The sequence below is a fragment of the Tauraco erythrolophus genome, chromosome 2, assembly GCF_009769465.1.
Source record: "Tauraco erythrolophus isolate bTauEry1 chromosome 2, bTauEry1.pri, whole genome shotgun sequence".
Taxonomy (NCBI): domain Eukaryota; kingdom Metazoa; phylum Chordata; class Aves; order Musophagiformes; family Musophagidae; genus Tauraco; species Tauraco erythrolophus.
In genome coordinates this window covers 103,851,693-103,877,082 of record NC_141466.1, presented here as the reverse complement: position 1 = coordinate 103,877,082, position 25,390 = coordinate 103,851,693, and the positions used below count along the sequence as shown (strand labels likewise).

The following is a 25,390-nucleotide window of genomic DNA, read 5'->3' as shown; positions in this document are numbered from 1 at the left end:
CGCCCGGGAGAGCCGCCAGGCTCCCGCCACCCCTCTCCGCACGGCCCCGGCCGTGCCGTGGTTCGGGAGGGCGGCCCGGCGGCTCCAGCCACCCTCCATCCGCCCTCCGCCCGAGCGCTCCCTCCCCGGCACCCCGTCGGGGCGCAGAGCACGCGGCTGAGGCGGCGGCCCGCAACCAGCGGCCGCCTGAGGAAGACGCGGCGGAGCACAAGCCTCCCCGGGCCCACCCCGCCGGCGGGACAAGGCGGCCGGGACAGCGCGGCCCGCAGCGCCTGGCCGCTTCCCGGGAAAGGGCCCCCGGAGCCGACCGGGTGCGCCGGCCGGCTCCCGCCGCCGCCGAGCCGCGCAGGCCCCGCCCGGGCGCCCCGCCGGGGGCGGCCCCCCGCTCCTCAGTGGCCGTCGCGGCCGTCGCTCAGGCGCCCGCGCTGCTGGCGGCGGGGATGGTGGGGCGGGCGCCGAGGGGCGCCCACAGCGCGGACGGCGCCCGGCGCGGCAGCGCGGCGAGCCACGGCCGCCCAGGTTTGACCTCCCTTTCGTTCCCCCCTTCCCTCCCTTCTGCGAGCGGGGTCGCGGCGGGCGGGCGGGCGGGCGGGCGGCAGCGCCCGGGCCGGCCCCCGGCTTTTCCCGGGCGCCGTCGCGGGGTGCCCGCTCCCTGGCAGCGGGGCGCGGCGGGACAGGCGACGCGGTGCCGCCGGTGGCTCCGCCGGGCGTCGGATGGCGTCACGCGACGCCGTCACGGTGGAGGGTGACGTTGTGTTAGGTCAGCGCGGTGTCACTGACTGCAGTACCCCAGGGGTGCGTCCAGCGGTGTCCCCGCGGCAGGAAACTGAAGGTCCGGGCTCCTCTCGGCCGGCTGGCAGTGCCGTTGGCGTACCCGTTATCCCCCGAAAAGGAAAGCAAGAAGAACAAATTCCAAACTTGCAAAATTAAGTTCTTTTTAAAATACCCACAGCGTCAGCTGTGAGAATTTCACGTAAAAATTAAACGTTCGTACCTAGTGTGATGTCACACTGCGACCTTTAAAACTTCTGTAATCGGGAAAAGGGTATGAAATGATGTGTGCTGTAATGCTGTTTGCTACACTCATTTGACAGCGTTCTGCGGATGAGCCATCGGTCGTGCCGTTCCCCTGGGAAGCTGGGCAGGCCCTGGCTCAGGAATTGAGATGGGAAGGGGCAGCGTGGCCCCTGAAATCAGGAGGGCTATCCGGGGCCTGCGCCCGCTGCTGGGGTGAGGGAGCCCTGGCTGACATGTTGCTTCCTGGAAAGAACCTCATCAATATCTAGGAAGAAGCAGAAAAAACATTTGTAAATCAGATTTTGAAGGAAGTTTTAAATAGCTTAGGCTACAGTTTGTCTGAGCACAGAATTATGTAAAATGAGTCAAACGGAAAATAAAGTTACCAGTGTTTCGACATGAGTAAGGGCCCTGGCCAGCAACAAACCTGAGAATGTCTTCCTTGATTCCCAAACAGGTCCACTTTGTGTCTCATCCTTTCCTTTCTCCAGTCCAACCTTTATGGCTCCAAAAATATTTGAAAGTTCTGAGTTTGGGTGAAAGGGCTGGAGCAAAGGGGCCTGAAATTTGAGAGTTATGGTCCAAATGCATTTGGGCTGGAACATTCTAGGATGGTGTCGGGAACTCAGCAAGGACTGCGCAAACCTGTGAAACAGAAGGACTGATCAATCTTTCTCCATCAGAGAAAGGACACACTGAACACATGGACAGAATACAAAATGTTTAGTTAAACACATTCATTAAAAACAGAGGAAAACACTGACTGCGATAAGGAATATGTAAATTTTTTAATGAGCTTCAAAAAGCTAGAACATTGTTCCCTCCTTCCCCCTGAAATGTATTTTGATAATTTCCAAGCAGACGGCAAAGAAAACGAAATTATATCAATCCCTTTGGGGAGAATGTGACATTCTGACTTTTTGAAGCCTATGAAGAGGTTTATAAACTTAAAAAATGAAAAAGACAAATTTAATCTTTCCAGACTTGTCAAACTTGTCTCAATTATTTTTTGATGACATAATTAGAACTTACTGCTCTAATGTGCACTTTTTTAGTTTACTTTTCAAAAGATTTTATTTTTAAAGACTCGGGGAAAACGGAGGGCTTTGCGGTGGGAACTGGAGCAGGAAGAAGGGGAGGACTCTGTGTAGGTTCGAGTGCTGATTCAGAGTACTCTATTAAGCCAAGAGAGATGAACTCATTTTTTTCCTCCCTTGGGGAATCAAGCAAGAAACAGGAAGTCATTGATTCAAAGTAAGATCATTCACTCCGCAATTGTAAACAGCATATTATGTGCCTGTAAATATTTCCAGAACCCATTGGCTTTTTGGAAAATATGAAGTAAATTATTATAATCTCTTAACAAACAACCCACAATAAAAAGAGTTATTTTCAAACTTCTTATCTGTAATGTTTATACAGTGGGATATTAATTAGCTTGGATGTTGAGAAACTACTTGGCCGGACGCATTGTTTGCTGCCAGAAATCCATCTACTCAAATGTTTTGCCTGTTGAAAGACAAACATTTTAACTCCACCCTGACATATTGCGCCCTACAAAAAAGCAAAAATTCTTTCACTGCTTGATCCGTTTGTGTTTTCACTACCACAGACACTGAAATATCCTACTGTTAACCAGATGTTGGCTGAGTTCATCTCTGTCTTATGTAGCTGTAGTTAGTCAAAAAAGAAAAACATTATAGAAGATCCTAAATAAACAGGCTAATAGGAAATCGTAATTCCTCCTTACTTTGGAGAGCAGAATCCGGGCTGTCTGTCCAAATCAATCTGCAGCTGAAAGTTCTGCTTCCTCTGTAAAGTAGGAGAAGCTGCTGCTTGGAAGTGCCACCTTCCTCCCTTGAACATGGGGACTGCAGAAGGAGAGGAGCAAGGATTAGGTACAGGACAATGGTGAGCAACTTGCTTCCCTGACAGTCCAGGGAATTTTCTGCCAGGCTTAAAAGAAGGGGGCAAATGGTAAAAGACATCGGTCACCTAGAAGGGTTGCAGTTGAAATGCTTGTGTGCTTAAAGCTTACAATTTGGGTGTTGTAGGATCATCCCAGGAAACTATTTCAATAACGTGCTTAAATCCCAGCAAATTCCATGGGGATTCCTGAGTAGAGGATTCCTGAAAAGGGATGGTTGTAACCTCAGGCTTAAGAGCTTGAATCATGGACTGCAGGACCAAGAGGAAGAGAGTCAAGAATAGAGCAGTGATTGTGCTTCAGACAAGTGATTGTGGTGAAAAACTGACAAACCTTAGTCAGTTTTTCTTTCCTTGTTTTCCTTTTAACTTAAGATATGGAATGAAAGAAACAAGGAAATTAGGATACCTGAAACGAAAGAAAGTTTTGAGACAGTTTTTCACCTGTTTAGCAATGAAGAACTTGAGAATAATCTAAGATGTCAAAAATTCAGAAGAGAAATAAAAAATATTTGTCAATGTACTGAAGAAAAGCTAAGGACTTTTTGGAATCCTACTCATGACTTTGATTTCTCTTGCGATTCTTTGTCTTTTCCTTTCTTCCTGGTGTCAGCAGCAGTGGACAAGATAAATCTGTAGGTCCTTCCCCTCCAGCTGATGAGAGCTTGGGGAAGGAGGGGAACTGGGGCTGCCTCCTCTGACAGTGGGAGGAAGGGGAGTGCTTGAACCTAGACTTCTGAAAGACTGGAGCAGTCATGCAGAGAGGGGCTGTCAGACACCCCATATTAATCCGTGCTAACTGGGTAAGGAGTTGCAGTATAAAGATCTTTATTATCTATGTTTCCTGTGCTGGGCGCTCCCATCACAATGAAAATGGTGGCTACTTGCCTTTCTTTGTCAGTGTCTCATTGTCCATGACATCGGTGCCAAACACTCAGCGTCACCCAATGACTGGTAATTTCTTGCTTCTTGTTGTCTTTCAGCTGCCTTCCACTGAATGGTGCTTTTGTGTCTCTTTTCTTTTGGAGATAAATCAAATACTTACTTAGGGGGAATTCAGGTTTTATTTTCAAAGCCAAACTTAGGTGTTCAGAGCCCTTCAAAGGCCGGGGCCTTTGCCCACAAGGGAGCTTCTTGGACTGAATGGTTACATTCAGCTGTCCATGTAGTCTCCATTAAGCTGTCTACCAGTACTTGGAATACAACAGAGCCCGGTCCTTCTGCTTACACACAGATGATTTTCTTGGCTTCTCAGACTCAAACCATGATGAGCCAGCTTTCATCCTGAATAATTTTTCCAGCAGCGAAAGGGCACTGAGCTTAATTTCCAGAAGGCATGAGCATTTAAATGTAGATGAAAGCACAGATTTGAACCGAAAACATGCACGGACCAGGATGTTCTGAGATTTGCAACAGCTACTGTAAAGAGATTTTTTTCGTGTGGCAAACCCGTTGGGGACCTCACTTACCTTTGCATTTGGAACCATAAACTCCCCTTTGGGTCTTATTAAGGATACTAAATTTTCAAGGCAATTTGGTTAAGCATAAGAATTTTAAAACACTTCTTAAAGAGTCATCTGCTAAACATTAAACTTGCGTAAAACCAAATGTGCTACTAACTCACAGGTAGTTACACCCATATAAGGCATTTTCTTAGCAAAAAGCTCAGTTGTCTGCAAGCCTCTTCTATGTAAGAAAGGATATATACAGTAACTGAAGATAAAAATGCGTGATGTGTCTCTGCTTATCAAGGAAAACATAATGCAGCCCCCAAATAATTGAAGAATTGTATTACGATAAACCTAAATATTATCAACACAAGATTTCAGAAATCTCCTAGTTATGATAAGGGCCTTTGTAAACTAATGTACTTTTACTAAGTTTTATGAAGCTGTACACGTACATGTACAAAATTTGGGGCCATTCTTGAGATTTATATAAAATAGGTTAGTATGTATATAAAAAAAAAAGTTAGACATTAAATACAGATTTTTTTCCCTTTCTTTTTCCAGCATAAATATGGCTGAACTTTCAGAGCCAGAAGGTACTGTAAACTGGAAGGAAAGATGTTTAACTTTGGAGTCACAGTTAATGAAATTTCGTCTCCAGGCAAGCAAGATCAGAGAATTATTAGCAGAAAAGGTAGGTCTCATGGTATGAGTTTTAATACTGTATAAATTATTTTATTTGATGGTAGAGGCTGATCACATGTCATGATTTGAGATTACAAGTACTGGGAGGAAAAAAAAAGCATTTTTAAGCATTTTTAAACAAAATCTATGGAAAACAGGTATGTTTTAATGCTGTGGAAGAATTTCACACATTTGCCAGCAAGAAATGTTCATTTCAAATAAGAACACACTGGCAAATCCACAGAGAAAAATATGTATCCAGTAATCACTTTTACAACATCAAAGTTAATATTTAACATATTTTCCTAAGTATTTAAGATCTGATTTAAGACACAGAAATCACTGGGGAGAAAATCCAGAAGTAGTGTTTTCCCCAGAATTTCTTACCGAATCATATAATTTACCAGACTTGTTTTTCCCATAATAAGACATCTGCAACTGTGACTTGACAACTGAGTATAGGGACCCAGGAAGTTGCAAGTATTATATGCTTTAATTTGAAGAATATTGTTTAAATATATATTTTATTTTGCAATAGAGAAACATTTCCCTTGGCATGTTCAAATATGCATATCTCAACGGTCAACTGTAATTGAGTCCACATTTAAAATATAAAAAAATCCCGTTGTATTTACCTGGTAATATTTTCACAGAACAAGGCAATTAAAAGAGTAGAAGGGATAAAACATTTTAGAAAATCATTGGAACTATGTCATCATTAATATTCACTTAAATGAATTTCTAGTTAAAAAGGTGTTTTGTCAAAACTACTCTATCATTCCTAGAGCTGAATTTTCCATCAATTGTTCCCCCATAAAAGAAAAACAAAATTCAGATCCTTTTATAGTATGTTAGAGTGATGATGCTTTTATTTTACACATTTATGTTAGCGCTGCTCTTTTGTCAATTTATCCATTCTTCCTTTGAAGCCATAAATACACTTAGCATCCAGATTTAGCCCTCTCTGCATCATTCCCATTTTACTATATTTTGGTGGGGACAAGAGCTAAATAGTATTAAAGCAGGAAGAAACATAGATTTTTGTATTTATGAAGAACTGTGGATGATGTACAATTACGTGCTCCGTTCCTTTCCTAATAGTGCTTAATATTTTGTTTTCTGTGGCAGCTAAATTAACCATGGAGTATTTTTTTACTGAGATATCTTATCTTAATTCCAGAATCTTATTCAAAGTCTTTTAGATTTCTGTGTTGCGTGTCATTTGTTATTTTACTGACTGGTGACTAAATCTTGTAAAGACCTTCTTGTAAATCTTTCTCGTCAGAAAGCTTCTGTTATTCTGAATAACAAAATACCATCAAAAATGTCACTTCACTGCCAAGTGCCCATTACTAAATATCTACATTGAACAGCAAGTGCCCCAAGCAAATCTCTGCAGATCTCCACTGACAGCTGCCAGTCACTGTGTGAAGTAACCAGTAAGCTACTATTTCTATTGAGCCAGTTTTTGAATTCATGGAGGGACATTCCCTCTTATTCTTACAGTTAGTACTCCAAATATCCCTGCTTTGGCATGACTAAAATATTGCTGTTAGAAAGCAGTGCAGTTGAAAACTCTTAATTGTTTACTCACTCCTGCAGTTTTTCTGTGTGGCAAACTCATTGAACAGGTATTGCAGAACACTGGGTTTTGAAAGAATGACCAGCTGTACAAATGCCATCCTTTGAAAAAAAGGAAAACTACTTGTGTCCTTCCTTGCAGTTAGCAAGGCCCACAGATGAGTTAATAAATCATTACCATGAGTCTTGGAGGAGAATATCCATCAAAGAGTACAATACTGTCTGCTGTAACACTCAACAGATTACTGAATGTTTACACAGTCAGGGCTGTTAGACGTCGTATATCTCTTCTGTCTCTTTACTCCACATTTGGATCACTACAGTTTGGGATGGAAGTCAAGTGGCTAAACACTGGACATGACTTCTCTAGGGACTTTCCACCAGCTGTAACTGCCATGTTTTATGCAATTGCTGTTGATCGTAGTTCTGGCAACCAAAAAGTTAAGATTTATGAACAGTACTTCACAAAACTATCTGAGTTTTTTTTTCTTTTCTAAAGAAAATTTTTAGAAGTTTGAATGCTTTCTATCTGACTTTTCACTTTGTTCCTTTACAGTTTGCAATTAGAGGCTCTTAACTGCTAGAAATATCCTATTAAAATAGAAATGTACGCATAATCATATAATTTCAGAAGTCAGCATTTAAAAAGAACCCCAGAAATTAGAGGGGTAAAATCACAGATCTTCAGCACTGTGCCTAAAACAAAGCATTCGAAGGAAAATTACTTATTCTCTCTCATCTGTGACAAACATGACTCCAAAATAGGTAAAGAAATATGAAGAACTTGTCATGTTACTGCCCTCTTTGTTTTAGTTTGTCTTAGCTTTCTCAGAGATTGTAGAAAAAGTAAAATGTTCACAGGAAGTTAAAATAGGAGAAATGTATTTCTGTTGAAGACTACGGGTCCAACAAGTATTCAGTTGGGATAATTTGATATATTGCTCTCCAGAGCAGAGCATTAATAGACTTCGCGAAAAACGATCCTTTTCCTCGCTTTGTCACTTTGACTCTTGAATATGAATCTTTCCTTCATAAACGGAATTCAGTTGGGACATACATCAAAGAGACTGGTCAGAGCTCAACAAAATTAGACCATATTCATCTGCAGATTTATCAATCTTGCACAATTCAAACCCAACAATTTTCCAAATAGGCACTAAAGTCTTAGCTATGTTTGTTTTCATGTGTAACAATCCAGTGGTAATTTGTCACATATTTTTATTTTTAAAATTAGACAAACAATTCTCAGTATTTATAAAGGGAAACATACACTAGTTTGAAATTAAACTGCATGGAATTATTACTCAAAAATGTATTTGGGAAGTAGCAAAGTGAATAATGAAGACCTGATTGACAAATACTTGATGGACATCTTGATACTAATGATGAGAGGAGAATAGAGCTGATGTCAGTCTTTATAGGTACCTTCTAGATTTTTTTACCTGTTGTAGAATGAAAGAAATTTGCAAAGCACGGAAATATGTCTCTTACTTTGATTAGCACAGGCTTTTATTTGTGGTTTTGTTTACAATCATCTCTATGCTATGAAATGTGTACTAAAACATTGAACAATAGCACCAGACAGTGTTCTGCTTCAAAATAGCAACAGAAATCACAGTACTATGGTGTGACAGACATAAAACCCTCATGGGTATTAAACAGTGTAATTGTTGTAGAAAACAGAGTGAGAGTGATACTGTGACAAAACAGGTGGTCTCTATAGGATGGTAAGAGAAAGGAATTGTTGGTAATTCTCCAGCCTTCCTCCTCTGCCTGTATTTGAGAGGCATCTCTTCAAGACAGTGAATCAGGAAAAGGAGTTTACATCTTATTACACCGTGTGTATGACTGGTCAGAAACTGCCATGGTTTTTTTTTTCCCCTTATGTTTGTTCTATAACTTAGTCTAAAACCAGATTTTAAAAAGGGTTTGCTTGGATCTGTCCTTTTTCAATACTTGTGTCTGTGGCCTGTGTGCTGCTGTAAATATATTTGGGCAGTGGATTAATTGAAATACTTTTCTTATACACTAGAAATTAAATACCTTTGCAAAGTTACTTTATTTAATAGTGCCCCTGCAAATAACTGAACGATGAACGTGGGAAGTCTTCAGTATATTTTTCTAATAGATGTGTTCTAATTTAGCAAAACAAACTATTTTAAGTCTTGCAAGTACTCATCCTTGAACCTCAGTGGTTGAGGAGTTTGAGAAATTTGCATTTTAAGTGCATTTCAGTTGTATGGCTACCAGAACTTAAATCTTTTAGTGAACCTGGGGAGAAGAAGGGAGAGGAGCAAAGGAATATACAATGGTTTCAGAAAACTAATCCATTCACTGATGTTTATTTGTTTGGGTTTTTTATTTGTTTTCATTTTGCCAAGTAAAGAGTCTATATTTATAAATCTAACGTGCAAAGAAAGAGACCTTGTTGGAGCTGTAAGCAGAAACTGCTGCTGTAAGTGGGAGAGGTCTTTACAGGAATTTAAGGAATGATGTAGAAAGCATCCCTAGTACACCAAATTTAGGATGGCTGTGGAACTGAGTTTTAAGTAGAAGCCTTTATTTTAATGCAGCTTGAGTCTTATGTATATGAAGAGATTATTCAAAAAACCTTTGTTGAATAAAAGATTACAGTATTCCACTGCAATTTTAGCTCCTAGCTAGCGTTTCATGTCACAGGAAAAGTTGGTGACCTTCATTCTTTTCATAAGGAGTATATTTTTCACCTAAAATATGTGTGCAACATCAGGTATAAAGTTACTGTTTTTCCTATCACTAAAAAATCATTTCAGTAGGAGAACTCGATAGCTGTGTTAAATTTCCACTTGGGCAGCCTCCACTGAATTTCTTTTCCGTTAGACCCTGTTACAGACTGAATATGGCACTATCCCAAATGTTGCATTATGGGCTATCCAGTAATACTCAACATTCACATGAACATCTCCAAGTTTGTTTCCTGCAGTGCTGAGGATCATTATTTTATGCTTTGAGTGATTTTCAGCAAATAGAAATGATTAAGAGAAAGGATTGTTTTCACACATATATTGATTTGTTTGCTTTTAACCATCCATTTGGATATTCTCTATATACATGCTCAGCTTGCAACCAAGTGTGTATGTGACAAATGCAATCATATTTATACTCTCTGTACAGATTATGGAAATAGAATGATAACTGATTTTTAAGCCAAATACGACTTCCAATATATTCCAAAGCATAACACATTCCTGACTTTGTCTTACAAACCAATAGCTGAATCCATGTCCCACTGTATTTTTAATAATTTCACAAGTCATATTTATGGTATGTCATTTGATATTTCAAAATGAAGCAAATGCAATATGTTTTGTTATCTGTGGCATGACAATTTCAAGATTAATGTTTTTGGAGAAAAATTCCATAACGCATTTGATTGTGCAGTGATTGCCAATATGCAAATTGTAAAAAAGCAAAATGAGCATTTCCATTTGCATTCAAAGGATTATGAAGGGTAAAGTAAAAGAGAGCAAAGTACCATAGTACCAAAATTATTCAAATATAGGTTATTTTTCAGTATTTCAATTGCTCTTGAAAAACTTCTCAAGGAAATAATTCAGATGTAATTGGGAAGATGCAAACAGGAGAAAGCAAGGAGAGTTAAAGAGAATAAAAGTTCATATGGTTAGGGTCTTAAGTTTGTTTACACCTTTTTAATACCTATACCTTTTTTCCTATGAGTTCATTTTTATCCCTTGTCTATTACTAAGTTTATGCTGTGCCTTTTTATAATAGTGGGCGTTTTTTTGTTTCATTGTTTTTGTATATCTTAAACCTACATTCTTTCTAAGGAGGCTGAAGATGGGAGGAAAAAAAAAAGAACTGAGGAAGCAATAAATTAGCTGTTCTTGTAGAGGCCGGGCTGGGTGGTGGCATGAAGAGCACAGCCCTTTCTGTGAGGCCAGAGGATGAATATCTTCCCTCTGGTGGTACGAGGACAAGGGCATCAGCTCTATTCCAGCCCACCTGAGATGAGGAAGTTGATGGAAGTCGTGGAAGCTATGATAGTGGGCAGCCACCTGTGCAGATCCTTAGCCAATCTAATATTTGTTTAGCATTTCAGTTATAGGAGCTACAAGATGTTTTTTCTCCATTTTTCATGGAGGGAACTCTTTTTGCTCCTGGAAATAATGCATTTAATTTTCATTCCGTCAGAGAGTATTTTCAGGCTTTAAATATGTTGTCATATTTTCAGACCGTATTATGCTGCCTTACATATATTTATGGGATCTCTTGCTGCTTTACCATCTGTGTTTCCTAGGTGTCCTATACACTTCAATTTAATGAATAAATTCCGTTTCAGTCAAGTTTTCAGTTTTTTAAACTTCGGCAGCTGGTGGTGCCTTTGATTCTTAAGCTGTCACCTCTTATGCAGTGGAGTGGAAAAAAGGCTTCCTATTTCAGATTTTCATGTCGTGACTCTAATCAGAACTCACAATTCAGCAAGGCAGAAGTAGCAAAATTTCCACAATTGCAGTACAATGATCAAAACAAAACAAAGCAGGCAGCTGCCTTTTGATAGAGGTGAACAACCAGTTATTGATACATCTCTCTTCATTTTAAGCACTATGTGAGACTTCTTTTTCCTTGCCTGCCAAAGTGCTTTGGTACATTCTTCCATCTTGCTAAACAGTATCTTCACTTCTTTCAAGATTTCGAATGTTATAATAATGTCTGTTTGTGCTAGAGTGGCAGCCTACATAATTTGTATTTGATTATGTCTCTGCAACTTAACTATCAAGACAAGATGTGAGTTGGAAAAGATGACAGTCAGAAAGAGTGAATGTTCCTACTATTTTACAAGGCTTAGGAAGGTCCTACGACTGACATAGGGAAAAGCATGGTTATTCAGCCAACATTACGTGGTGCTCATTTGACCTTCACTGCACTGCCTCCCCAAATCCCACTGCGGAATTTAACTTTTTAAGTCTGTATATTTACTGGCAGCTGTCCTAGACTACTAATTCTGGAAAAGTTCCCTCCTCGGGCTTTTCTGCTCCATATTTTTAATTTATATTGTTTCCAGAAGAAATAATTAATTTTACTATAATAAACTCAGCTGAAATGTGAAAGATTGCTTTTTCATATGTACTTTTCTCATATCTAACAACTACTAGGAAAACCTTTTGAAATAAATAATTATTCTTAAAATCATGTTTAAATATTGAAAAGAACTTGAAAGAAGTAAGATACAACTTTGTGGTAAAACTGGTCTCATGTCATGGAGGCCGATAAGAATTTTTAGCTTGATCATTTTGGAAACTGAGCAGAGGTAGACTGATAATTTTTACGGGTTTCATTTTGTTCCAAGGAAAGGCTTTTGTGCTAAACATAGTTCATGTGAATGAGCTGAAGAGCTAAAAAGGAGATTTAAGGCAGACTTGCAATTAAGAAGTGCCTTTTGCCTAACTAGGCGAGCAGCGCCAGAAGCTGCTGGAGTTAGAAGTGGACAGGATTGCGGTTCTGCATATCAAGACGGTAGAACGACTAGCCGTCTTCAGCAGAGGCACGAGGAGTGTATATATGTGTATATACGTATGTGTGCGTATACATACATACATAGAGATATAAAGTTGGTGTCAAAGACCCAAATTGTTTTTACACTCCACGTTTTTGACCGCGATTGAGGCAGAGGAAAGAGATAATCCCTGTGGTGAACAGTCCGAACAGAGAAAGAGGTAAAATGAAGAGGAGGAGTTGGTTAGATGGCAAATTTGCAGAGGAATAGTTGACACTGCTTTGTTCATGAGAAGAATTGTAGCCTTTTACCTTTTAATTAGTATTTGAAATGGAGAAGATGGGAGAAGGAAAAAATGGGAGTGACTGAAAAGTGGCGGCTTGCAAGCTGCCAGATTGTGAGCACTAAGCTGAATTTTGCAGTAGTCATAATGTAGGTGGGCATTCAGGTATGATTTGAAGGAAAAATAAGGCTGTATCTTTTGGGATTTAAGCCAGATAACTAATTCTTTCATCTAAAGATTTTTTTTTCCTGTAGAAAATAATAACAAACAATAAAATTTCATATACTATGAACAAGTAAAATAGTGAAGAAAATTCACCATGCTTGATCTGTGAGTAGCCTAAGGAACATTTGAGCTCCATTAAGGCTTAGCCCTTTTGGGGAGTTCTATGACAAAAAGAAGATTGAGTTCAGAAAGCAGTTCTTCATTTTGATGACTAAATTCACACCATTGAGAAATACTTTTATAGATTTCATCTTGTTCTCGGGAAAAGCTTTTGTGGCAAAGTATTCAATTTCATTTTTTACTGAAAGCATATTTAATATTATAAATATAGGTAGGTCTGAATTTATACTTCTTAGATTTATGAGACAGGATGAATTTCTGTTAATTAGTTAAAACACAAAGCTGTTCTATAAAAGATAAATCTTTCTAATTACTGTGTTGCCTTTGGGATAAAAAAGTCATCCAGTAAAGAACAAAGTATATCTTACTCAAGATATGTGCTAATTCCTTCTTCACAAATTATCTTCTTGTTTATTTTTCCTGTGAAATATTAGTAGCTGATTTTACATCCCTGTTCTTTAGGTGTTTTGTGTTTTGTCTATGTGGCTTAATTGGTCAGGTCATATTTGTTGTAGATTATAAAGATTTAGCCCTGTCCTTATGGAAGATACATAATATGCAGAAGAGAAATCAGTGTCAAGACAGAAAGAATAATTGAAAATATGGATGGCACATACCCAGTCAGCTATTTCATAAACGAGTTACAGAACTAGGAGGAGTATTACTGTGTTTTCCTAAGCTAAACCATCAGAAGAGAGACCTTTTTGTAAAAAGAGTAGAGTCAGGCTTCTAAAACAGTTTTATCATTTCTTTAACTAACAAATGTGTGGCGTGCTTCATACATGTATGGATTGGGCATAGCATATTTTAGAACACGAAAACTAGTGGTCATCAAAGCCACTTACAAACAGATGACTTGCTTTTAGCAGTACTGGCTTTTAGGGAAATGCAGAGATTTGTTGAAATATTTGGGTTTAAACATAGGAAAAAAGAATTAAAAGGGAAAATCTTGGTCACCTGCAGTGCTCTGGAATAGCTGGCAGGCATATTCTTCAAATCGTTATCAAGCACCACATAAAAAGACAGATCTTTTGTGTTTATAGTTTCTATTAGAAGGTGGTTCAAATTTTTTTTTAGTCAATGTGGAAAATGAGAATCTTCTAATTTCCAGCTTATGTTTATTCATCACCTGTTTCTATCTGCTTGCACCTTTGAAAGACAGTTTTAGGTGTGTTTATCCCTCACTTGCATCTCCTATTTGTTTATTCATAGAAGCAACCACATCCGCATGTTTCTTCAGTTTTGGTAAGTCCTGTGAAGTGCGAGGACTAATAGTTCACTAAATCTGAAAATGGACAGATTTGGTGCTTTTCTTTCTATGTGGAACACTGTTTTTCAACCACAGATTATTTGGACCTTTTTTTCAGATGAGGAAGAATCAAAAAATTTAAATGCAAGAAAAAAAGCAGACTCTAAACATACCGGTCTCAAATCACTGGAAGTTCTGCTCTTAATCAACAGACAGGCTGTATTTCTGCATCAGAAACATTGGATTTTAACTCCTTTTTCCTTTTTGAAAGCTCTGACCTATTATCAGCACGCTTTGAAAGGCTTACAGAGAAGTGATGCTTTTCTTTTTGTTCATTAATGGTCATACTTTTTCCTGTATTTATGTCAAAAAAATTTCCAAAAAGTCTTATGTGATACAACTGTGTTGTTTTTAATATTACAAATTAGGAAACAGTGTATTATGCTCTGATTATAATGTAAATTTTAAATGTGAATGGGACAAGTTATTATGTTGAAAATTGACTTGGATAAAAAATTAGATTTTTGTTCCTATGACCAACATACATTTTCAGATCTCAAAAATGAAAGAATTCCAACCATTTTTATTTTTAAAATAAAATATTACCTTTAAAATTATTAATTTATTTCAAATATCAGGAAAATGATCAATTTAGTTCTGTAATGTCTCTCTAATGTACAGGAACAATGATCAGTATATATTTATATATGAAAGTATATATATATACACATATATGCATACAAATGGAGTATTTTTTGAAATTTATGGGTGTTGACTTTTGAGTTGGTCTCAACTTTTTTGACTTTGGTGCAAAAATTGATGTGCTTTCATGCAATACATGTTTTAATGAAATGAAAAGTTCTTTACTTGCACAAAAATATATGTTGAACATTTCTGAATACAGTCAAGAAACTTCCAGGTGAACTTTGAAAAAGAATCACTATATGAATTGCTTTTGTATTGTAAAAAATTCCCAGTGACTCTGTGTTATGCTTCAATGTCCAGACCTCCAAGGCAGTACACCTCTTTTTATTACTGCAGTGTTTCTTCAAAGCATTCAGTATTTATTCACATGTGGCATTTCTCTGTTCATTGTTTGAACAAAAATAGCTCAATTTGATGAGTGTCAGATGTAGAGTGGTTATTTCCTTACTAAGTTTAAAAACAAACCTGTTCCTCACAATAGATATTATTTTCCATAATTGAGATAATTGATGCAGAGTGCACTAACATATTTTCTGAAAATTATAAGGATTTTAACACTCAAAAAGAGAAGGAGAAAGTGCAGGTTGAAGTAGCACTGTTCTTCTGTACCTATGTTGATATTGTTCTTTAGTCAGCATGCATGTAATTTTTACTGATGGGCCTAAAACATTTGTTCTTTATATTTAAGGCTGCAAGACAAAAACTAGTATAGATATGACAGGACACCTCTGAATCCTTAACGAATTTTGGAAAGAGCCTAAACCAATCATAGATGTGCGTGACAAGAGTATTCCTTACAAGAGGTTTGTTGAACTGAGGCTTTATTTCAAGTTATCTCATTCAGAACATTATAGAAAATTAAGCTTAAATATACTTCACATGCCAAGTGTTACCAGTGACATGCTGGCTCTCCATGTATCTCCTGGGAAGGCAACTTTATGTCTGTTGATATTTTACAGACTGTAGTTCCTGCAAGAAATGTTAAGCCCAACAGTTGATATATACTATTTAATATCTGTGATACTGGTGATTTGCATAGATGTATATAGAAAGAAGCTGGTGGGACAGAGGTCTAATTCAACAAATCACTGGTTTTCAAATCACTTTCTGTATAATCAGAATTGGTCATCAATGTTCAAGGTGCAGCCATGGCTGGGAGTTTTTTCTTCTGCATCTGTACAGCACGCTGACTTTTGCCTCCAAATGTAGATATGGTTACAGTTACCTGTCACTTCTATTGTGACATTAAATTTAGGTATCATTTACCTTTTTTTTTTCTATGATTTGAGGATCTTAAGCTATCTATCTTTGGTCTGAAATTGTCTTAATAGTCACTGGGTAAAGAGAATTTACCACTGCATTTTGGTTTTGAGGAGTTCAAAGTAAGACTTTTGATTTAAGCAGTAGCTGTTAGTCCACTCACATATTTTCACCTTCTCCCTCTCCTCTCTCTCTCTCGCTCAGTAATGCCGTGATCATTGTTACGCAGAAGAAGGTTTAAGGTTAGGGTTTCCTTGCGAAGGGAAATCCTTCCCTTGGAACTAGCTCCAATCTTTTGCCCAACAAGTTTGATAACCTTCAGAGTATCCTAAAGCAATCATTCTTTCTCTTTTAACTTCACAGGCCTACAGAGTAGGAAAGCAGTCAAAAGTATAGCTGTAAATCTAATTTTTCAGGCAAAACCATTTTGTAGATTGGTTAGATATTATTTATGCAAATGGAAAAAAATACATATTTTAAGTTTCATTAGTGTTACATAGGCACTGCAAAACAAACCCATATAAACTCTAAATAATGGGAAAATCAGGACTTCTTTAGAAAATGTTATGTAACACCAAATGATTGAAATGCTGGCCAATTTGACTGTAATAGAAGTGCTCATGTTTGGTAACTATGGTATTCTATTCTTACCGAATAATATAGATTGCCTTTTTATTTTTTTTTTTTTAACAGAGGCCTCCTAAAATAAATTGAAGACCTTTTAGAAAATTTCCAAATAAAATCTCCCATTTGGTTGTTGCCAGGAAGCTGATTGACGTATCTGTATTGTGACATCACCCAAAGCTGCTCAGCATACCTTCTTGAAATAGTTAACTCTTACAGAAGCAAAAATAAACCTTGTGCTTCCATTTTTAATCTCTGAATGCTCTTTTTCTTGGTAATTATTCTCTCAGCTCCTTTGGCTCCTAGTTTTACATTCATGTTAGCAACAGCTTTATTCGACTCATATTCTTTGTCCCAGTAGTCTACATGAACATATTATTACATTCCTGGTCCTGTGCAACAGTCTCAGTGCAGAAACACGGAAGGAACTTAGGTGTGTAGGGCACTGTGTTACTCAGAACTCAAACTGTTGTGTAGAAGAGCAGCACTAGTGCTTAATGCATTTAGATGCTGCTAGAGAGACTAGTTGTTTTCAGGTTTAAGCTGAGTCAGAGCTAGTTGAGGTGCACTGGAAGCTGTGTGGACCTGGCAAACAGCATTTTCAGGTTTTATTTCCATTATTAAATCTGCCAGGTTTCTGATATGACCTTACAGCTGAGCTGTATTTTACTTACAGGACATAACTAAATTGCCAATTACTGCCATGGCAATCACATGCATTTCCAAGTTGTTTGACTGTGAAAATTAATGAAAAACTTGCTACTCATCAACAGTGAATTTCACATTATAAATAACTGAAGGAGTTTTCTGCCAAATATTATAGAGTATTAACAACGTTCATTGTTGAGATAGTAGCTGCACTTTTACTTGGTTTAGCATAGTGCTTTTACTACAGTGGAATGTTAGCTGACCATATATTCAGAAATAACTTCAATTTCTGAATCCCAAACTCACTAAAAAAGAAGTGTCTTAAAATGATATTAAAGTGTATCTTGTAAACCAAACTTCTATTTGAACATAAAACCACAAAGACAGATGGAAAGTAACTTTAGAATTCAAAATTCTAAAAAATAAAGTTAAAATCTCAACATGAGGTTGTACAAATACAAAATTAAATACATGTGACCAGAGAGGAACAACAACAAAGTCCATCTGTCTGGACTGTTAGTATAGGAATGACTGGGAATCGTTTCCTTAGAACTGTTCTTGCAAAACTACTCACTGGGGACCTGACCATAACTATGTGTACTGTGAAATGTTTGTCACTCTCATATCAACAGTGTGTTGTGGTATTATGACGTAGGCTTTGGGCTTTATATCATATGAGAAAGTACTAGAAGGTCAGTAACAGCTTTTTTTATGTTACTGAAAACTCGTTTTCTCCGGTTTCAGTTTTTGATTGATAGAAAATGATGACTCGGTGTCCTTGTCTGGATGAGGTTCTAAAAGTACACAATGCTGTTTCATGTGATTGACAACATAATTGAGGAGAGAAAAAAGGAGAGAGAGAGAAAAGGAAACTGAAAGAGATCAGAATTCTATTAGAAACAGGACAGAAGGAAACTGGAGAAGGAATAAATTATTTTCATGTCCGTTATTTGTATCATGTGTTTTTCCACAAACAATTTTGAAGCTGAATATTCAGTATCCCAATGTTAAGTATTTGATGTTTCATCCTGTTCAGATGAACGGAGATCTTAGCTAGGTATTTCCTGAGAACCAGTGAGTCCTTAAGTAATGAAATAATATAATCGTTTCCTTAGGTACTTTCTAGTAGGATTTCAAATGTCAGTTTACTTTTTAAAGAAGTCGTAATTGTATTGTTCACCAAAATAAGACTAGAGAGCTCTTATGAAAATGTAACAAAATATTATTAAAAAGTTCTTTCTGGCCTCCTCTGTTTCCCATTGTTGGAAAAGCCTTCAAAATAAATCATGTAAAATGCAGGGGCTTTCTGAGGCCCAGGGCAAGGGTCGAGCCTGTGATTTACAAGGCATCATTATAATGTAATGGATCAGGGGGTTCCGCCTCTCAAAAGGGACCTGCAGTCACTCCTCATGTTGTGCTGGTCTCTGCCCTTATCCACTTCTACTGTGGCTTTTCACATTTTTTCTCTATGTAGCACCTGAATCTGCTGTGCATCTTCTGCCACATACCTCCGTCTTTCACACCGAAGGTGGAGGAGTCTGGGACAGTCCACGTAGCACAGCTCCAACCAAAAGCTAAATTTTGCGACTTCAGAAGAATTAGCAGCCAAATTATGTAATGTGCCAAGTAGCCTTTACTCTTGCTGGTTTTGGAAGGGTGTGAAGGAGCTTAGCACTTTTAAGTTTCAGGCTAGAAATTCTGCTCTTGGTAGGAGGGGAAAAAAGCAGTATGTTGTATAGAAGTCACAAAATTGTACTATGAAGAAAAGTTTTATTAATTTTTTTTCCTGTAAAAGAATCTTAACAATGTTTTAATACAGTCATAATGATGAATTCTCTTCCCAGTCTGACACACTGCTAATCCTTTTACTTATTTTTGTGTTCCTGCCCACAACCTGTCTTTTCCTTTTTCAAAAAATATGTTTCACTGCGGTGTTTCTGGCAATGGGCAGAAGGCATGGCCATTTTACTCTATGTTTTTATGTTTCTACAGATGCAGCAGCTTGAGAAGCAAGTTATAGATGCTGATCGTCAAGCAGAGAGAGCTTTTCAGCAGGTATATATATACATTGAAAAATATCTCCACTAGCTATGTGCATTTTACTGTAATGAAGGGAAATTCAGAAAATTGGTATTTTTCTTAAGTATTGCTCAAAAGGGAGGAGACAGTTTCTTTTTACATCTGTTGATTTGTCTTGCCAGAGTTGTTCTAACACCTTTCTCTACTCACTATCCAGTTCAGTTCAGTAAAGTCAAAGCCAACAGCACGAATCAAAAATAGATACATGTAATGAGCTGCTTCATTGATGCATCATGAGAGTCTTTGATATATATGATGCTCGTGGAAACAAAAGGGAAACACTGACCTATTTTAGAAAATCTGTAAGAAAATAAAACAAGGCTATCTAATATTGTCTGTACGTAGGAGTATTCCTTGTTGTTTGTTCTTCTTCTAGAAGTTACGTCATCTAAAGAATGAGATCGTGGCTAAATATTTAACAAAAGTTGCCTTTTGATTGCAAATGGCAGATATAGCCACTGCAGACATTTTGTGAACGTATCTCTGGTATTCTCTAAAAATGAGACAGATAGAAACTGGAAATTGTGAGAATAAAAGTGTTCTTGTACTAATTCGGAGTTACAAAATATTCCTGACTACAAGCCAAGTACTTTTTAGCCATTTTTTTAGAATGCTTCCGATAATTTCTTGGGTTTTTTTGGCACTGCAATAATTTATTTATTAAAACATTGTTTATTAAGCCTAACAACAGCTTCCTATACCTAAATTGCATTCTTCCCATATTGGTGTTTCTATCGGCTTGTGTGTTAGAAACCTAGAAGCCTCTCACTGACAACTAACAAAATCTGTATAATGTCTATCAGTGTTTTGCCAGCCCTGTTGGTATTAAATGCATAGGGAGGCATAACAAACTGTGGAATTTCTTCTCAAATGGGCTTCAGAACTTTACAGGGTTATCTGGAATCTTAAGTGTGGGGCAATTTTAACAGTACGTTTTGTGATTAAATTACTACTTTTAACTTGGAGTATTATGTTTCTTGAAGTCTTATGTTTGACCTTCCAAATAGGTGCAGGTCATGGAAGAAAAATTAAAAGCAGCTAATGTTCAAACAAGCGAATCAGAAACCAGGTTATATAAGAGATGTCAAGATCTGGAGATCCTGATACAAGATAAAAATGACATAATACAAAAATTGGAGCAACAACTTGAAGAACAGGTTAGAAGTAACGGTGTTACAGAAGATGAGCATCAATTCCATTCTTAATTATACAAAAGGAAAATAAAAATTAAGATCAATAGAGGAAATAAAAGTTTAGCATTATTTCTGTTGTTTAAAGAGGCTCCTATTAGAAGTATATCATTTGAATAAGGTTTATTCACTTGCAAGTTATGCTCTGGCTTCCTTTGAAAGAACATCTAACTTTTAAGAGGGGAAGGATGTTCTTCCTCTTCACTGTGTCCTCTGAAGAGATTTCATTTTTCCTAGAGGAAAAAGGAACAGCAGCCTCTGTGACGGGCCTATTCATCAGTTTTTAAAAATCACCGTATATTGCCCAGGAGACTGAATTACTTAAAGCAATCTTAGGACTTGTGTCTGAAGATACTACTCAGGGAGACTGTAATACTCAGTGAAAAATATGCTTATGTCATTTTTTTTTCCAGAAGCAAATAAGACTGCAAGAAGCAAAAATCATAGAAGAAAAAGCAGCTAAAATAAAGGAATGGGTGACAGTCAAGCTCCATGAGGTATAACTCTTGCTACAATACTTACACAGAAAATACAGTGATGTGACTGGATATCCCTGAGGCTTTTTGGCTGTTAAATGACTTTGTGCCAGAGCACAAAAAAAATGCTTCCCAGCTCCATTGACCTATATAGTTATTTGCTTGAAAGAGGAAAAATGAAAACAACAGCACAGAGGATCCATGTCACTTAAATTCCGATGTCTAATTTGGGCAGCTGGTGTATCTGGGTCCTCTTTATGGAGAAAGGGCCCAGAACGGCTCTCTGGAAGGTGTACTTACCTCCACTAATTGGGAGAGATTAGCTGGCAAACTGAGCTTGCCTAAAGTGTGCCTAAAGTGTGAAGAATCACGACTGAGTCTTCTGGGGCCCAGCAGAAAAAAAGGACTTGATCATTTTTGATTTTCCAATGCCCACAGTACTCTTAGTCATGAATAGTTTCAGGGGCACCGGCTCTATTCCCAAAGGAGACCAGTTGTCTCCTTGTTTCTCTGCTGTGGTGAGATAACCATGTCTTTGACCTGCCTAAGGCTGCCAGTTTTGGTGTGCAGCTGTGCTTTCTGGTCCTTGTGTGTACAGAATTTAAAGTTGCCCATTAAAGTTAAAATTCTACTCTGTTGTGGTTAACTGGAAATTACACTCACTTCAATTGAAAAACAATTAAATTATTATTTTTAAAGTAGGAAACTAGAAATAACATTTATTATTAGTCTGCAAGGGGAGTTTTTGAAATAATTTAATAAAAATGCGATTAAGTTTAGCTAAAATTATCTTGAAAATTTTGGACAAAATCAAATATGACTCAAACAATTTACTTAGTTTGAAACATAGAGAATCTCAAGCTAGTTTCACAGAGGTGGCTGGGTGTCACCCTATGGGAAATGGAATTGCTGGCTCCCCTCTGTGTGCAGTGGGATACTCGGATTCAGATCTTCTCTTTGCCTAATTTGAAGCAGGACTTTGAACCAACATCTTTTACCTCCTGGTAGTGGGCTACAGCAATGGGTTGTTGGTGTTTTTCTTCCTGTAGAAGGTCTTCTGCTCTGTGTAAAGTGTTTCAGTGCCTATTTTTTTAATCTTTGCTGTGGGATGGTAGAAGGCATTAGCACCATGATTCCCTCCAATTCCTCTGCTTGCTCTTGGGTTTGCCAAGTGGCACAAAAGTTTGTAATTCTAGCCCTCTGCTTTTATTAAAAATGCCAATGCAGATTTCTTTTTTCTTAATTATTAAGGCTTTTTAAAGCAGCCTTGGGTTTACTCGGTTGGGGGAATGATTTTAACAGAAGTTGAGCGAATGGTCATTGCAGGGAGTTTCATTGTTCAGAATAAAAAAATGCCTATCCTGGCATTAAGAGAAGTAGCAGAGAGGAGCTTACCATTTGAACTAGATTTATCCTTAGAGAGACAGAAATTCAGAGGAAATCTAAATGATGTAATGACTTTAAAAATTGTTTCAATGATGGATGAGATTACATTTATATGCTTCTAGTTAGAGGTGGAAAATCAGAACCTTCGTTTGATCAACCAAAAGCAAACCAAAGAGATGAAAACAGTACAATCTAAACTGCAAGGTAAATGTACAAATCTTTTAAAAACTTCTCTATGTATGGCATACTTCTTTCTCTTCCCTATTAATTTGTGTATCCACATAATTGAAATGTTCTGTGAAATCAAAAATATTTATGAACTGACATCAGAGTGACTGTACATGAAGGTATTAGGCAAGTAATAATTTCATTTTTATTAAAAAGACACACAGACAAACCACAACTGGTTTTTGTTGGGTGAATGGGTATCTCTGTTATTTAGGAGGTTCTGCAAGTAGCAAGATTTGACTGGATTTATGTCAGATCTTTGCTTTCACTTCTTTATAGCATCGGTAGGCCTAGCACTGTTAAGGAATAGGTGAATGTCAGTCTGCATCTGCTTTTTCTAGCAAATGCTCGGTTGGGAATCAGAATTCTGATCAGATTTTTTTAATTACTATATTAGACTACAGTGATCCAAAACCTTAATTCAGTCACAGTATCACCAGGTTCCTCTCCAAGAGGATATAGTTAATTTAAGAGTCATAAAATGGAAATACAGGAAAGAGGAGTATCCCCTCCGAAGAGGTGAACTCCGACTCCAAAAATTGAATTTTATTAGCCACTGTGTTGCCTGTTCACCAACTTTCTTAAGTCTCTCTGAAGGTTCCCGCAGTCCTCTCCACACTTGGTTGACCTGACAACTTACTATCATCTGAAAATCTTGTCAGTTGCTCCCTAGCCCTCATTTCTTGATAATGCATCTCATATATATGTGTACATACACAGATATTTAGAAATGTGTGTACATGTGTGTATATGTATGTGTGTGTACACACATAATATGCATAACATATGAAAATATAAATATCTACAAAATGCAGTTAATCATTTTCTGCTTTCACCTTCTCTTGAAGTCTTCCATTTATACCTTCTGAGCCTGGGAACTTACTCCTTTATATTTGCTGTAGCACCTATTACAGATCCTCGTAATATTTTTATCTGAAGGGAAGGCCACCACATATTTTAATACTATTCTTCTACAGTCTTTCCCATATTATATATTCTAGACCAATCCATAGGTTTAATTTCAGTCACAGCAGAATGAAATCAGGTATTTCCACTAGGTTTTCATTTCGTATTAAGTGCATGTTTTATATCTTATTGCTGTGAAATTGTTAAAAGAGGTTGTTTTTTTTCTTTCTATACTAAAAAAATCAATTTTTAAGAATTGAAAATGTAGCTCTGGGTTTCTTTTGATATGGGGAGGTATCACGTTAGATTTTTATTCCTATAATAAATTTTTTATTATCTTTTTGCTATATTTTAGTTATCTTAAGAAAAACCAACTTTACACCGCAGAGTAAGGAAACCAGTAGCATAGCTTGCTGTATCTCATTAACACAAGATTTCTGAATTACTATTCTTCAGAAGCTACAGGCAAGAAATCTGTTACTTCAACACAAAAGCCTGGAGAGTGTCAGCGACTAAGCAGTTTGACTTTTGGATGCTTTTCAAATAGAGCAAGAAGTCCTCAATCATCTCCTAAGTTTGAAGAAACAAGCAAGTCTTCATCTAAAGAGTCAGACTACACTGAAGGTGAAAACATGCTAGGTACGTAGGCACCAGTACTGCCATTTTATTCTGACACGGGTGGAAAATGAAAGTGAACAACTACGTCAGTGTATCCAAACCAGCCCATTTTCAAAGTACATAGCAGTACTCTCTCCCTCTTTAATGCTAGTCTCTATTTGGAAGAAATCCTGTTGAGTGCTCCCTAATACCACTAATACATTGCTTAGGAGCATGCAGTGGCTGAGGGGTGCTTTGGCTGCAAAGGAAAGAATTTGTTGTGGCCCAGGTTTGCTCCACGGTAGCGTAAGGAGTTTAAGGCTGCCAGTTCCATAGGGAGGGCTGTCACGTTTTTATGCCTGTGTAGAGTCTCACCGAAGTCCAGTTTCTCTATATTTTATCTATGCTATCACTGGTGTCCCAGTGTTAGTTTTATGCCCTAACTCAACAAGATCAACTCAGTAGTCTTTCGTGAGTATGGTTAAGGTCAGAAAAAACAGAAGAGAGTCTCAGGCATCTTCTCACACCATTGTTTTCTGTCTGAAGAAGGAGGAAGCTCCCTGATCAGTTCATGTAATTTCCCCAGCGAGCCCTGAAGTCTGGCAATGCCACCAAATTGGCATGCCGTTACACTATTACAAACATAAGCCAGTCCACTGCAGCTTGCTGCTTCCCTTAAGCAGTGAGAAGCCCTGGAAGTAGACTGTTGCTCTGGTCCTTCGTTTGAGTTCCAAAGTGCTAGTCATGAATTCAGCATTTTCTCCACAGTTAATCATGGTACCCAAAATTGCAAGTTGAGGTCTGTAGAAAATCAGAAACTGAAATAGATCCTACTAATATTTTGTATATTTGTATGACACCTCAGTCATTACAACGGTGGGTATGTATTATTATTTCCATTTTTATAGATGAGGAAATGGATGTAAGAATATTTTTTCAAGGGAAAAGATAAGACATAGAACCTAGAGGGAAACAGATCAACTTCTATGACTTCATTGCTTTAATGTGGACTAAATTAAAATCTTTGGCTTATCTAATCCACTTTAACTTCATACAGCTATTTAACATTAACTTTCACAAGTGTCTGTGTAGAAAATCCCGAGTTCTTCCATCTGTTTTAACTCAGGGCGAGCACGTAGGCCTCACTGACACGCTGCAAGCTATAGCTTTCTCTTGGAAGACCAGGTAAAGCGAACAGCATAAGCAAAGCTATTTTTAATACAGTGTCTTCACCTAAACATTTTTCATAAGCCTCTCTTGTGTA

General features: G+C 37.8%; 1 protein-coding gene across 1 annotated transcript in view; it reads left to right on the top strand.

The window, feature by feature from the left end:
* The first annotated feature begins 440 nt into the window (after positions 1–440).
* PLEKHH2 (pleckstrin homology, MyTH4 and FERM domain containing H2) overlaps positions 441–25,390 on the top strand; it is a 55,676-nt gene continuing 30,726 nt past the window's right edge. The window contains exons 1-7 of the mRNA XM_086628872.1: positions 441–519; positions 4,956–5,085; positions 19,257–19,319; positions 20,351–20,500; positions 20,947–21,030; positions 22,518–22,599; positions 23,986–24,168. Coding sequence (XP_086484998.1) covers positions 4,963–5,085; positions 19,257–19,319; positions 20,351–20,500; positions 20,947–21,030; positions 22,518–22,599; positions 23,986–24,168 — 685 coding nt within the window. The 5' untranslated portion in view covers positions 441–519; positions 4,956–4,962. The remainder of the gene's footprint in view (positions 520–4,955; positions 5,086–19,256; positions 19,320–20,350; positions 20,501–20,946; positions 21,031–22,517; positions 22,600–23,985; positions 24,169–25,390) is intronic.